The sequence below is a fragment of the Carassius gibelio genome, chromosome A5, assembly GCF_023724105.1.
Source record: "Carassius gibelio isolate Cgi1373 ecotype wild population from Czech Republic chromosome A5, carGib1.2-hapl.c, whole genome shotgun sequence".
Classification (NCBI taxonomy): domain Eukaryota; kingdom Metazoa; phylum Chordata; class Actinopteri; order Cypriniformes; family Cyprinidae; genus Carassius; species Carassius gibelio.
In genome coordinates, this window is record NC_068375.1 from 23,617,043 (window position 1) to 23,632,343 (window position 15,301).

The following is a 15,301-nucleotide window of genomic DNA, read 5'->3' on the forward strand; positions in this document are numbered from 1 at the left end:
TCAAATACATTTTTTTCAGAGGCAAAAAATGGGCTTCCATAGTAATGTCACGGTTGCCTACTGTTTGGATCGAGGAAAGAAGAAACAAGGGATTTCAAACAGAACAATCTTTAATAATCCACAGGATATCCAGGAGTTGCACGTAGCACAGTGACATTTAGAACCGACAAACACAGACTGCACACACTGGGGCTAAAGAAAATAGGGAAATGTATGGGATGACTAATTAAACTAAACGAGGACAGGAACAAGACCAGGTAAGGGTACACTAGAACAGAAACAGGGGCAAAACACAACATAGACAGTCCAGAATCCTGACAAGTAAAAGCCACCACATCACACCACAAGTAAACTAAGTCTATATATATAATTAACAATGTGTTTCCTATTAAACAGTTATCCACACAAGAAAAATCATAAACTGACAGTGTAATGTTTTTGGAGTGTTCACAGGCCATTTCACAAATTCAAAGAAAAACATATCACAGATTTCCAATAAAGCTCATCATAACATGAAATCACCAATTTTTATATTAATATTGTTTCTTTTTTATGTTTTGGGCCAACAGCAACATAACTTCAAAAGCAGTATTTTCTTTGGACTATGTAACCATTGTAAAGGTATTACCACAACTGACCAGCCACACACTCAAACCTCTTCCTGTGTCAGACTGGGCTGCCGGTTTCACGGAGAGCCTCTTGAGCTCCTTGCAGTGTCTCTCTTTTCACACATTTCCAGTAACCAAAAACACCATGCTGGGGCTGAACCTAAACAACACACAATCATTAGTCTAGTAACTCTACCGGTTACTGCTCTGAGCCACTTACATGCAATCACAAAGATTTATAACTACTGTCAAAAGCTTTGGCTATAATTGCTCTATGAATTATTGTTCATCATATGCCTTGTTGTTTGCACAGAAATTAGCATTTATGTCAGATTTGAGCACCAATAACATTTTTAACACTAATGATATTTGTCAAATTATTAATATCACAACATTGTAAATTGACTAAATGAAACTATGGAAATTAAGAATTATTTATCAATTAAAAAGGGCCAAATGTTTCTCACCCGGAGTCCACGAAGTACTCTGTCTTTCATCACAGCGAGGAACTCTTTATGGCTCAGGCAGTTGTCCCCGTCCAGGTCAAAGATCTTAAAAACGGTGTCCAAAACATTCTCTGAAAGGTTGTGGCCTGTCGCTATCTTCACTGCTCGCTTAAACTCAGCTATGGAGAAAAAAGTGAGTGAATCAATACAATTTTGACTGGTCAAAACATATATTGAGGATAATCAATCATTTATTATTAAAAGTTAATAACTGCTGGCATCCAGATCAGTCTTACCCATTCCTATTGGCCTGCTGGCATCATTAATCATTTTGACTGAGAAGGCAAAGTCCTCCAGATTGTTGGTAAAGAGACAGAATGCTTTAAATTCATCAAAGGTGATGCTCTGACAAAAGAAAAAAATTATACATGTATAAAAAAGTCAGAAACTTTATAATATGTACAAAAGGAATTATAATACTTCTACAGGATGCTATGAATGTACAATTTCAAATAATACTTCTGGTTTTGATAACTTTAACTTTTATTTTACAATTTAAATGTACAATGTAATGCAATAAACCATGCTTTTCAACTTATATCATATTAGCCAGGTGATGGTTTTCATTTTAAATGGCACTTAGTTACTCTACATGCCATTTGTCTCTTGGCATGTATAGTAACTCTTGGTGAACTTTAAATATCATGTACTCAGGAGTGACATCAGATTCACTCACTCTACTCTAGAAATATGACTAATGGAGAGCTGCATAGAGTACAATTTCTCATCTATATGCTGGAAATTTTTGAAGAGTGGCCACTGGCTTCTGATTGAATGAACCTTTATTGCCCCGAGGGGAATTTGTCTTGCACTCAGTGGAGCCACATTGAACATTTAAGCACAAACAACAATAAATAACAATAGATAAATAGTAAAAGAAAGGACACAACAAACATCTAACCACATTGAGGACGTAAAGAATACAGAACATTGACATCAACAACAACAAGATCAACACAGTAATGACAGCGCATCAGTCCAGTAGCTAAAAATGCATACAATTAAGGAAATAATAAATGGTAAAAGGTGCACTTTTAAAATATATCTATGTGCCTGAGCTTGATTTGTTCAGTAACTGTATGCTCCTTGGCACAAAAGATAAAATGGCACGTTTAGTTTTAGTCCGGGGCATTCTGAATCTACGTCCAGAGGGCAGGAGGGAAAACTCTGAAAAAAGTGGGTGGGATGGATCATCCAGTATCCTCAGGGCCAGATTGAGGGTGTACTGTTCGGTGAGGGTAGTTATGTTTTTTATTTCGGATCCAGTGATTTTCCTGCCCATCTTAGTCACCCTGTCCAGCATGTTTCTGTTTTGGACAGAAAGAGCACCCCCCCAGCACGACTGCTGGTCACGATGGGATTCCTGGACGTGCACTTAGGGCATGTGCAGATCAGCTTGCAGGGGTCTTCACAGACATTTTCAACTCAGACATTTTTCCTCACCCAAGCAAATGTGCCAACATGCTTTAAATCCACATCCATAGCGACAGTGCCGAAACACTCCTCCCTGACATGCCTGAATGACTACCGCCCCATAGCACTCACACCTGCTGTTATGAAGTACTTTGAGTGACTGGTCCTAAAACATCTCAAGGCCTGCCTCCAACCCACACTGGACCCACACCAATTTTGCCTACTGTAGCAATAGGAGCACAGAGGATGCAGTATGCACAGTGCTGCACTCTGTACTCACACACTTGGACAATAACAACACATATGTACGGATGTTGTTTGTTGAATAGGTTTGATTAATAAAGAATACAGAACATTGACATCAACAACAACAAGATCAACACAGTAATGACAGCGCATCAGTCCAGTAGCTAAAAATGCATACAATTAAGGAAATAATAAATGGTAAAAGGTGCACTTTTAAAATATATCTATGTGCCTGAGCTTGATTTGTTCAGTAACTGTATGCTCCTTGGCACAAAAGATAAAATGGCACGTTTAGTTTTAGTCCGGGGCATTCTGAATCTACGTCCAGAGGGCAGGAGGGAAAACTCTGAAAAAAGTGGGTGGGATGGATCATCCAGTATCCTCAGGGCCAGATTGAGGGTGTACTGTTCGGTGAGGGTAGTTATGTTTTTTATTTCGGATCCAGTGATTTTCCTGCCCATCTTAGTCACCCTGTCCAGCATGTTTCTGTTTTGGACAGAAAGAGCACCCCCCCAGCACTGGATGGCGAAAGTCACCACACTCTGAATAAAAGTTAAATAAAACAATGTCAGAGTTGTGGTGTCTGCATTAAAACTACGCAATTTCCTTAAAAAACTTCTTAGCCACTTTTTATTTACATTTAGAATCTATTCCTCTCAAATTAGGAATGATGACCTTAGATCAGACTTTATTTAAGTCGGTTCGTGTTAAAAAGTACAAATTACAAGCTAAAAGGTAGAGGAACACTTTTCCAACTCTGACCGCCGATGCATGTGGCAAGGCATCCAGGTCATCAGTGACTACAAGCCAATCAACTCCACTCCAACATCCTCAGATGTCTCCTTCCTTAATGAGCTAAAATACTTTTATGCCCGATACAATAGTGACAGCCAGGAGACGGCCACCAAGATCACACTGTCAGCAGATCACCAATCCCTCAAGCTCACCTTTATAGATATCTACACTGCATTGAGCCGGATCAACTCACGCAAGACTGCTGGTCACGATGGGATTCCTGGACGTGCACTTAGGGCATGTGCAGATCAGCTTCCAGGGGTCTTCACAGACATTTTCAACTCAGACATTTTTCCTCACCCAAGCAAATGTGCCAACATGCTTTAAATCCACATCCATAGCGCCAGTGCCGAAACACTCCTCCCTGACATGCCTGAATGACTACCGCCCCATAGCACTCACACCTGCTGTTATGAAGTACTTTGAGTGACTGGTCCTAAAACACCTCAAGGCCTGCCTCCAACCCACACTGGACCCACACCAATTTTGCCTACTGTAGCAATAGGAGCACAGAGGATGCAGTATGCACAGTGCTGCACTCTGTACTCACACACTTGGACAATAACAACACATATGTACGGATGTTGTTTGTTGAATACAGCCCAGCATTTAACACTGTCATTCCCTCCAAGCTGACTACAAAACTTGGGGACCTGGACATTAGCATGTTAAGTCAGGCCACACCTTCTCCGCCACCACCACACTCAACACCGGCGTACCACAGGGCGGTGTGCTGAGCCCATTCCTCTACTCCCTCTACACCCATGACTGGCAAGCCTGAGCATGGATCCAACTCCATCTTCAAGTTTGTAGATGACAAAACGCTGATAGGCCTTATCAGAAACAACGATGAAACTGCCTACAGGGAGGAGGTATGGCACCTGGCCACATGGTGCGCTGACAACAACCTGCTCCTCAACACCAGTAAGATAAAGAAGGTCATTGTGGACTTCAGGAAGAAGAAAGCATGACCCCTTCCACATTAACGGGACGGTTGTTGAACGTGTCTCCAGCTATATGTTCCTGGGAACCCACATCTCAGAGGACCTGTCCTGGACCACAAACACCTCCAGCCTGGTCAAGAAGGCTCACCACCGCCTCTTCTTCCTTAGGACACTGAAGAAGAACCAGTTGTATTCAGCCATCCTGGTGAACTTCTACCAGTGTGCGATCACAGTCTGGTATGGGAACTGCACAGTTGCTGACCGCAAGGGACTGCAGAGGGTGGTGAAAACCGCCCCACGCATCACAGGGACACCACTTTCTGCTCTTGAGGACATCCAGAGAAAACACTGTCTACATAGATTATTACATAATCCATCTGTAAATTATGTCCATAGTACTGCCTTATCCTTATATTTATTGTACATTTGTAACATATTGTAGACACTTCATATCCTGTACTTATTGCACTTGTGGTTAGATGCTAACTGCATTTCGTTGCCTTGTACCTTACATGTGCAATGACAATAAAGTTGAATCTAATCTAAACTAAAATGCTAAAAATATTTAGGGCTATCAATGTTAGCGTTTAAAACATGCTACCTGTCCAGTAGGGATCCTCTTTTTCATGTTGTCCCAGTATGCCTCATTGTTCTCTTCATTGGTGTAGTGAAGCAGCCATTCAGCAAAGTCCTCCTGCCTCATAGTCTTCATCCCTTTAGAGAACCGCAGAAACTCAACTTCTTGCACTTCTGCCTGCAGGTCTTCCATAAACCTGCACAAAACCAAAAAACAATCCTTGCAATACATCTCTCAAGGCTAAACAAAAGTTGAAACACAGAATAGTGTCAGTTGTCAATATCAGTTGTAGTTAGAGAGGCGGTTTACTTGTATACTTATATGAACATTGTATATTCTATAAATAGCATATTCTATAATATATTCTATAATATTCAAGAAAATATTTTTACTGGAGGTCTAAAGTACATGTCGCTGTATTCTGATACTCTCATGTCTACATTAAATAAAAACAGTCTAATTTGGAAATTCTACCAATTATGCTATTTTTGTACTATTCATTAAGAAAATTATAGTTTATATCATACAGACACTGACATATTAAAGTAGTCACAGGTAGTATGAATTTGGGGTAAATTTACTTCACCTGCAGAAATCTTTGTATTGGAGTTTTTCCTTGCCATTTTTTCCAAAAAAGAACACCTGTAGTGTAGTGTTGACCTCATCAACATTGTCTGAAAGCTGTAAAGAAACAGACAAAGCTATTCAGTACAACAGAACTTTGATATTAAACACAACTAGGCACACAACATGTACCCACCTCTGCCCCATCCTGCCTTAGGAGCTCTTTCCTCGGTCGAATTACTTTCTTCAGCTTCAAAAAAGAGAGCAAAGTTCAAATAACTGACTCTTATTCACCCTTATTCTATTGTGTTTATGCAAATGGCTGCCCACTGCTCCGGGTGTGTTCACTATGGTGCGTGTGTTCACTACTGTGAATAGACTCAACATTTAAATCAGACTAAATTCTAAATAATTTATGCATTTTTCTGATGTTTCTATCATGCACCAATCATGCATCAACCACTCCTACATACCTGTAGCACATCAGTCTCATCTCATGCCAGCATTAACAGAAACACAAAGCAGATACACCCTAATGACCACATTACTTAAAGAAATCCAGTCAGGAGAACTTTCTTTGTTCTGCACACCTTCATATAATTATACACTTTTACAACAAAGTGTTTTTATACAACAATTAAACTTATCAATTTGAGTGTGAAGGAAACCGTGTCATATAATCTAACATGAAAAGACATTTCATACCTTCTGAAATTCCTTCTTGTCCACATGCTCATTGCCATCAATATCAAGCATTTTGAAAGCAATATGAAATCCCGTTTGAGGTTCTGGAATCACAGTGCAGTTAAACGGAGTACAGCAAATGGATACAGACTTAATAATCTGTGACCCCTCAATTGAGCAAAAGAGACCCCCACCACCAAACACACACACACACAAAATGTATCGCTACATGGGGAAAACTGATGAGTATAAAGCAAATGAATGAGATGATTTGGTGTATTGCAGGTCAGTGTTAGTCAATTTACTAATATAACTGTGATATAATTTTGATGTTATGGTAACTCCAGCCTATTTTCATAGCAAACACTGAGTGAACATGCACATGTACAATAGCAAAATATATTTGGATTTGTCACTAAATTAGGAAAACTTTATATCAACAACAAACATAGAGCTCAAAACATGACTAATTTGAATTTGTGTACATCTGTTCCAGTGCAGATCAACTATAATCGTTGATTGTATTCCAGCAGGTAAAGAACCATAAATTACAGTGCTCAGACTTCACTGTGATTGTACAGTGAGTACATTTTCTTTGTACCTGTCTTCTGTGAATTATTGGGAATGAGTATTGTAAGGACATATTCTGATTTCTATTCCACTTAATAATTTTATCAACAATTTTTAATTGTCACAAAACAAGTCATCAGATGTCTAATTCAAACTAGACTATATGCTCATGCTGTATGTTTAATACTGCATGCAATCAGTGAGTACAATGATGCACGGACCATTTATAGTGTTTTTATTATTTCACAGCAGCCAGTCACTCTTCCTTATCACATTTCTATTCAAACTGCAATCTCAGCCAAAATGATTTTTTTTCCATGATGCTGTTGATTCAGTAGTGGTGCAGAACAGTGCAGAGTTATTTTGATACAGTGTCAAAGAATCAGACCTCTAATAACTGCAAATTGTGAAGTACAGAACAAGTCCTGCTGAACTTTGTGTCCATTTTTTGCTACAAATCACTATGACTAAAAATGTGTGTCCATCTGATAATCAAGCAGCTAAAAGCACTGAAGTCTAAACAGTGACATACAGACTCTGGACTAGCATTAATAGGACATGGTCTATGAAATTATGTGAAAAGGTTAGGAAATACTTACTTGTGAGAATAGTGAGAAGAAACAGGTACTCTGTGTAAGAGATCAGCCCTGAAACAGTGGTTCAGGAGATTTATTATAAAGGTTCAGGAGATGTATGAGTATTCAATGTTAACATTTTTAATTAAATCACTAAATCATGTAATATTTAGAAATATTTTAATAAACCATACCATTGTAAAAATTGTGAGGCACGTGTTTGCTTAACATATACCTCTGTCTCCGATTCCTCTGAACATGTTGTTTCCTGCCTCAGCCCTGGAAGCCACCCTTATCATATTGTCCACATCCTGTCCATGGACCAATCAGATGTTAGGCAAAGCTCTGACTGTCTCAGATTTCCAGCAAAATCACACATCATACACGATCATTTAATAACAGTATTCACTTCGAACAAGTCTCTTTGTGTTTGGAGTAACATTCATGTGAACTAAAATACACACTTACTGCTTTAGTCAGCATCTTTTTATGTAGTTTTTCTGTAAGAGAGACAGATCAAGGATTGCTGTAACAATATTTTGCAGCATAGTAAAAATCAACAGAAAAATAGCTTCGAGGCGTGTTGTGGTGTTTGAAGACAGTGTGTGAAACAGTTTGAAGAGACTGTTTGTTTGTTTGTTTTTGAGAGTTCGCACATCCATATGGTGGTACTTCACTTACGGTCCACCTTCTCCATCATGACTGAATGGAGGAAGTCTCTGGGTGTCATGTATGGCTCCTCTTCATAGATTATGGAGGCAAACTGGTTAAACCTCAGGCGTCTCATTGATACTGTTGGTACTGTGATGATCTCTTTCTTTACAGATATACAAAAGTGGAGAGAAAGAGCAGATGTTTCATGAGCAATGCACCTCTACTCTATTTAGAGCTAGACTTGGACTTTATAATTATAAAACATTTGAATTGTGAATTCTATTCTTTGCAGTATATTGAAATTATGTTGAAACGGGAAAGTTTGGTGTCATTTTAAACAAAGAGTCGTTGACAATTCGATGACTTAACGCAGGAGGCAAGAAGGGGAGCTGTAAGGTCATTAACTAAAATTACACAAATATAAAAATTATATAAATATGAAAGTAAGCAAATGTATATACACAAATATAAAATACAAAAATATTTTCATTCGTAGAAAAAAAGCTAAATTAATATAAAATATAAATATTAGATGAAAAACTTTAAAAAAATGGTAAATGTTGGTTTGACAAATAACTGAAATAATTAAGATGAAAACTAAAGTTAAAATTTTAAACTAGTTTTAAACTTAAGAACTTAAACTTTAAAAGTTGAATTGGAATAAAAAAAAAATATAAAAAAGGCAACTGCACTTAAAATTCTAAAGCTTAAAATTAAAATGTAAATGTAAAGTATAAATATAAAAAAAAAACTAATTTAAAATTTCAATAGGAACTACAATAATATATAAATACTAGAATAAGACTGCTGGAGAGACATGTGGCCTCAAGATTTCATACTTGTTATTTTCTTTTGCACAACAATTATGAAATATTTTTTTCTTCAGCAAAGGTTTACAATGAATAAAACACCTGATATCATAAGAACACCTTAAAATAGTTGAAGCAGTTTATTGAATTGTTATGGTTACAGCAATATGTTGTCATGAGTATTGACTTCAATAATGAACTCCTGGATCTGACTGTAACATCTTACTCTTAAAATTTGTTCTGTAGATTTTCCAGATTTTAATTATACAATGAGTCATTATACAATGAGTCATTGAGTCAGATTTTCCAGATTTTAATTATACAACGTGTCAGCTGTATTACATTTAATTAAGTAACACAGCTGACACATTGTAGCTACTGTTTCATATGACACTATACAGACAGAGCTCCACCTACAATGTGATGGCAACAGTGTTACTATCCAAACTATCTAAAATATATGTACAGTCGTGGCCAAACGTTTTGGCAGTGACATAAATTTTGTGTTTTGCAAAGTTTGCAGCAAGTTGTTGTGGTTTCCATTCACATTGTTTCTAAATTATTGTTTAGGCCAAGACTTTTGGACAACGACCTGGTGTCAAGAAGGGCAGCAAAGAAGCCACTTCTCTCCAAGAAAAATTTCAAGGACAGACTGAAATTCTGCAGGAAGTACAAGGATTGGACAGCAGAAGACTAGTGCAAAGTCATTTTCTCTGATGACCAACCAAGGGAGTGGGCTCTCTCCCGATTCTGCCCAAAATACTGCCAGGAATAAAGAATGGTAACAAAACACCCTGCAAGAGCGACTTCTTCCAACGATCCATGAGCAGTTTGGTGATGATCTGTGCATTTTCCAGCATGATGGAGCTCCATGTCACAAAGCAAGAGTGACAAAGAAGCGGTTCGAAGATCATTGCATTGAAATTTTGGATCCATGGCCAGGCAACTCCCTGATCTCAATCCCATTAAGAACCTGTGGTCAGTTCTCAAAAGGTGAGTAGACAAGCAGAAGCCCTCAAATTATGATCAACTCCAAGAACTAATAAAGCAAGAATGGATCGCCATCAGTCAGGATTTGGCCCTGAAGCTAACAGCATGCCAGAGCGAATTGCAGAGGTTATGAAGAACTATGGTCAACACTGTAATTATTGACTCATTATATTTTTTCCAAATAAAAGCAGTTAAAACTTATTATATGCTTATCATTGTTTTTCAGTATACCATATAAACAAAATAATCTACAAATACTGAACCAGCAAACTTTGCAAAACACAAAATTGATGTCACTGCAAAAACTTTTGGCCATGATGGTTGTTATGTACAGTCATGGGCCATGACTGTACATAACAACCATTTGTAACAGAAGAGATTAGGATTTACCGAGCCTCCACATACCGTAGGCTACAATTTAGATACGCTTCAACTAAAACACGCGTAAACCCGTTTAATAATGTAAATATCAGTCGGTCCCACTTCAGTATTAAAGTTACATTACAGATGACTGTATCAGCATATGACTCTACGAACAAACAAAGGACATGACAGTACGCCCGTTCAGTCTTTAACTTCACAGACAACATGACGTTTGAGGAAGTTGAAAAGTCATTTGAAAAGTTGTATCTGATTAGAAAAGTTTGTTTACCTTCGAGTCCTCCGCGTACACGACGTGTGGCCAGAGTATCCATCGCGGTTCATTTTTATAGTGAATAAATCCGCTTGCTAAAACAGAGGCCACAAGACCCGCTCCAACAGCTCGACCACACCCTGTATTTCTGAGAGACCAGAGACGTCTTACTGTACTCCGCCAACTAACGCCTAACTTGGTCCAAGTCGCCATTACTCTTCGGGAAGTTTTTATCGGTCTGCTTTGGTCGATAGTGAAGTTAAGAGTGATAAGACGCTGTGATGTGGCGCCCCCATCAGACTGAGAGCATCTGTACACTACTTGCCTGACGCTTGGACTGTACAGTCATTGAAGTCGCATCTGCAGAGTTGTACAAGTGCAAGGTTGATGTTTTAGACGTTTTTAGTCATAATGGTTTGTTGCCACGCCGTGTATATTCTGGCGTAATGAAACATGACGTCTTATTAGAAATATATTACTTTTATACATATAATGACGGTGTTCCACACATTACAGATCAACAACTAAATAACATGCTTAACCGCTTAACATTTAGCCTAATTTAAATAGTTTAAGTGAAATACTTCGTGTGGCATATGGGAAAGTAAAACTACTTTAAATAGACTGTGGGAATTTATGACTGTAGTATAGCTGATGATGCGAGATGAGAAGGAGAAAAGGATGGGACGGGGTAGAAAGTCCTAATTCTGAAACACAGAACAGCAGGTAAAAAACCTTTTAATCATATGACAACACACCAGCTACATCAAAATACAAAATATGATTTTTAGATTTTTAGATTTAATATATATATATATATATATATATATATATATATATATATATATATTAGGGATGCACGATAATATCGGCACAACATCGGTATCGGCCGATAAAAGCTTAAAATGACCATTATCGGTATCGGCCGATATGAATATTTCTGCCGATGAGCCAAACCGATATTCTCCAAGTGAAATAATTGACCTGTTTTTCAGATGTGAATGTCTGTCTACATTTGTAAAATAATAAATTTATGGTAGAATCAGTACAGAAGAGATACATGGATTTCTCTTCAGTAAAATTAAAGTTTAAATTTATCAGTATATATTTGTATATATATCGATATCGGTATCGGCATCGGCCAAAATTATTTAGAAAATATCGGCATATCGAATATCGGCCAAAATCCAATATCGTGCATCCCTAATATATATATATATATATATATATATATATATATATATATATATATATATATATATATATATATATATATATATATATATATATATATATATATATATATATATATATATATATGGCTCTCACCAAATAACCTAGAGCCGGCCCTGGTCAGCATAAAAATATCAAGCATCGCTACTTTTCCACCTGCCTTTACTTGGTCAACAATGTCGTCCACGTTACCCGAAAGTAATAGGGCAAGCCTTCACATGGGACCTACAGTGGAAGTCGTAAAAGACACCTAGAATATACTGTCATTGTCGCGTTAAACCAATATAAAATATAAAACGTTTAGTAACTCAAGAGCGTAAATCAGTCACACCTGTGTTAATTTTACATTAAATTATGACTACATAAATGTAAATTCAAACATTTGTAGTTTTTCTTTACTCTCAAACTACACTGCATTTCCCACAGGCCTTTGCGACATGGGCGTGTTAGTCAATGTCGTCTCCGTTGCCCGTAACGTAAGTTGAAGAATGAGCCAGTGAGAGAAAGGGACTGCGAATCACATAGAAGAATTTGTTTTAGTTTCCTCAAATGATGTTCATTTGAAAGTATTTCGAGACTTCGTAGGTGTGTTTAGGTTTTGTACAGTTGTTATGCTTAGTTAGAGACCTCCGTGAGTTGTTTGTCTATGTTTAATAACTGATTAATGTGAGGCTCATCCGCTAGTCGGTTAGCAAAGCGCCTCTGCCACTGCGATGATGGAAACTTGAGCAGCTCAAAGCAAACACTCATCCAGCTCCCCAGACCACCCAAACACAGTGAGTTTTACTTTTAAAAATACACGTTTAGCAACGGTTAATGCGGTGCTGCCTTACTAATTCCCATACCTGCCGTTTTTGTTTAGCGGATCAGTTGCTAACGTACTAGCTGAACAGATTTATTACTTTGTTTTGGGTCTTTGTTGCTTGCAGAGGTCTCATACGTAAAAATAACTAATATTCATACGGATAGTCTGTTCGATTTATACAGACAAACTGCAAATGTACCTGTTGTATAGTAGTCTTAACTGATGTTTTTCCTTCTATAGTGAGTTATGAAATCTCTCTCTCTTTTCCAGGGACCTCTGTGCCAGGCAACAAAATGCAGACCATAAAGTGTGTTGTTGTTGGTGATGGTGCAGTGGGAAAGACCTGCCTGTTGATCTCCTACACTACTAATGCCTTCCCAGATGAATACATTCCTACGGTTTTCGACAACTACAGCACTCAGACCTGTGTGGATGGCCGTGCCGTCAGCCTCAACCTGTGGGACACGGCGGGTCAGGAGGAGTACGACCGCCTGCGAACCCTCTCTTACCCGCAGACGCACGTCTTCATCATCTGTTTCTCTGTGGCCAGCCCTTCCTCTCATGCCAACGTCCGGCATAAATGGCACCCGGAAGTGTGCCACCACTGTCCTGGTGTGCCTGTGTTGCTGGTAGGCACTAAGAGAGACCTGCGAGGGGACAAGGAGACTCTGGAGAAGCTGAAAGAGCAGGGGATGAGTCCAACCACTCCACAGCAGGGCAGCGCATTGGCCCGCAGCATTGGTGCGGTGCGATATCTGGAGTGTTCAGCCCTTTTGCAGGAGGGGGTCAGAGAGGTCTTCAACGAAGCAGTCAGGGCCGTTCTCTACCCCAATGCCAAGAAGCATGCCAAGAAATGTGTGCTGTTATAACTACGTGAGGGTGTGTGCTTGAGAGAGATTTTATGAAGGGTGGAATGTAAGTGTCATGTGATTGTCTCTGCAAAGGTGTGTTGCTACCACTTTATGTTTGTATTTCTACACTACAGTTAGCAATAAGTGCACAGACTGTTAATAAGAGAGACTGTGTGCTGGTGTATTTGTGCTTCAACTTTATGTATGTATCACCTAAGACATGAATACGGTGTTGTAATCTAAAGTCAGGCAGACCAGGGCAGTAGAGTGGATTTGTCTGAAGGACTATAGGCATCAATGACTTCTACCTTGCTGTAGAGCCTTAAAAACCCCAGCATATTTTTAGGAATCACTCAGAGGATATTTCATGCACCAAAGTGTAAATTCGGTCTAAATTCAGACTGGATGTCTTATGAAGGTGCCGTCTTTCCCGTACCGCATCACTAACACAATTAGGAGGGCTCACAATCCACCTGATATGCATGGTATTTTAATTTGAGAGGCTTGATGACCTACGTATACCACAACATGCCATTGTCTTGTATTGTTGCCTTTGTGGGGTTGATTGACTTTTAAATCAGGAAATTCTGTGGAATCCCAGCGTGCCTTTAGTGCTTGGCCCCTTCTCTGACATCTCATAAACTCCTTCCTCTCTGCTCATTATATCTAAGGTGCTACTTTGGGTGTCAGTTGACATTTATTGCTGGAAAGGGCTGCTGAAAGTTTACAGAGAGCTTTTGTAGCTTACCTGCCTTCTATAAGAGCTGTAAATGAAGGGATATAGTGCTGTTTTACAACACTCTTAAGGTAGAAATGAAGATCGTTTGTATTTGGATCATTGTGCCTGAATCCTCACAATTTACAACCCTGCTTTAGAAACTGAAGTGCCACTAATATTTGTATTATTTGTATTTTACCCTGAATGTTGATTCACTCCAATGAAGTGACCTGATAAGAACTGATGGAGGAGATAAACACTGTCTTTCATCTCCGTTATACAATGAAACATCCAGACTGTAGTTAATGTACACAATAACTCAGAACATTAATTTCATTCATACATTCATTTGGGTCCACATTTAAATTTTATATATTGAATGTCGTCTTTTTATATGATAAACATCAGCTATTTACATTTCCTTTTTTTAAGTTAAAGGCTGCTTTCTCAACAATTTTGTTTATAGGACATCAATAACACACCAACAATTGGCCCCTTTGTATTCCTTTTTTTTTAAAGCTGTTTTTATTTCTTGAAACTCATTATTTTAAGAATATACCTCCACTTGCATGAGAAAATAAACCAGTTTTAAAGTAAAATAGAATGGTTGGTTTCTGTTCTTTGACCTCAGATTTGTTCATGACGTTCTGCGTAAATGCAGAGAGAAAGAGGGAATGAGAAAGAACAAGTGGGAGAAAGAAAGAACAGCTGCATCTCTCTGAGATTCTTTACAATGCTTTCACAGATAAACAAAACCATCAGCTGGGTATGTGTGATTTGTGTTGAGGCATTGTTAGACTAACGGTCTAATGTTTAGGTCTGAATGCTTAACATTTGTTTTAGGATGGGATGTCTTAGTTGGTACGTCTCACGTTCATGGATGATGTAACATTTTAGTGTTTGGTCTCTCAACCCACAACTGATTCCATCAAACCACTTCAAGATTAAAGCAAAAAAGGCTAATAAATTATCTTAAATATATTTTTATTTTTATTCATATTCATTAATATATAAACCATTTATATTTTCATATAGGTGATGTACAACTAGAAGAAAAGTGGTTCGTTGGAATTAGACGTGCCGGTATTCAGTAATGCGATATATCACAGTAATTAATATGCACGA

The 15,301-nt window shown here is 38.2% G+C and overlaps 2 protein-coding genes across 2 annotated transcripts; one reads left to right on the forward strand and one right to left on the reverse strand.

The window, feature by feature from the left end:
• Positions 1–92: 92 nt before the first annotated feature.
• Positions 93–10,914, reverse strand: LOC128005086 (calcium uptake protein 2, mitochondrial). Its single transcript, XM_052592652.1, has 12 exons — positions 10,588–10,914; positions 8,164–8,299; positions 7,951–7,982; positions 7,718–7,793; positions 7,507–7,554; positions 6,359–6,441; positions 5,850–5,903; positions 5,676–5,770; positions 5,114–5,285; positions 1,351–1,459; positions 1,076–1,233; positions 93–768 (listed from the first exon to the last, which is right to left on the reverse strand). The coding sequence occupies exons 1-12, from the start codon at positions 10,780–10,782 to the stop codon at positions 667–669; spliced, it is 1,260 nt and encodes a 419-aa protein (XP_052448612.1). The 5' UTR covers positions 10,783–10,914; the 3' UTR covers positions 93–666.
• A 1,314-nt stretch (positions 10,915–12,228) lies between these two features.
• On the forward strand, positions 12,229–14,420 carry rhogc (ras homolog gene family, member Gc). The gene is made up of 2 exons (XM_052592657.1): positions 12,229–12,578; positions 12,878–14,420. The coding sequence occupies exon 2, from the start codon at positions 12,901–12,903 to the stop codon at positions 13,474–13,476; it is 576 nt and encodes a 191-aa protein (XP_052448617.1). The 5' UTR covers positions 12,229–12,578; positions 12,878–12,900; the 3' UTR covers positions 13,477–14,420.
• The last annotated feature ends 881 nt before the right edge of the window (positions 14,421–15,301 follow it).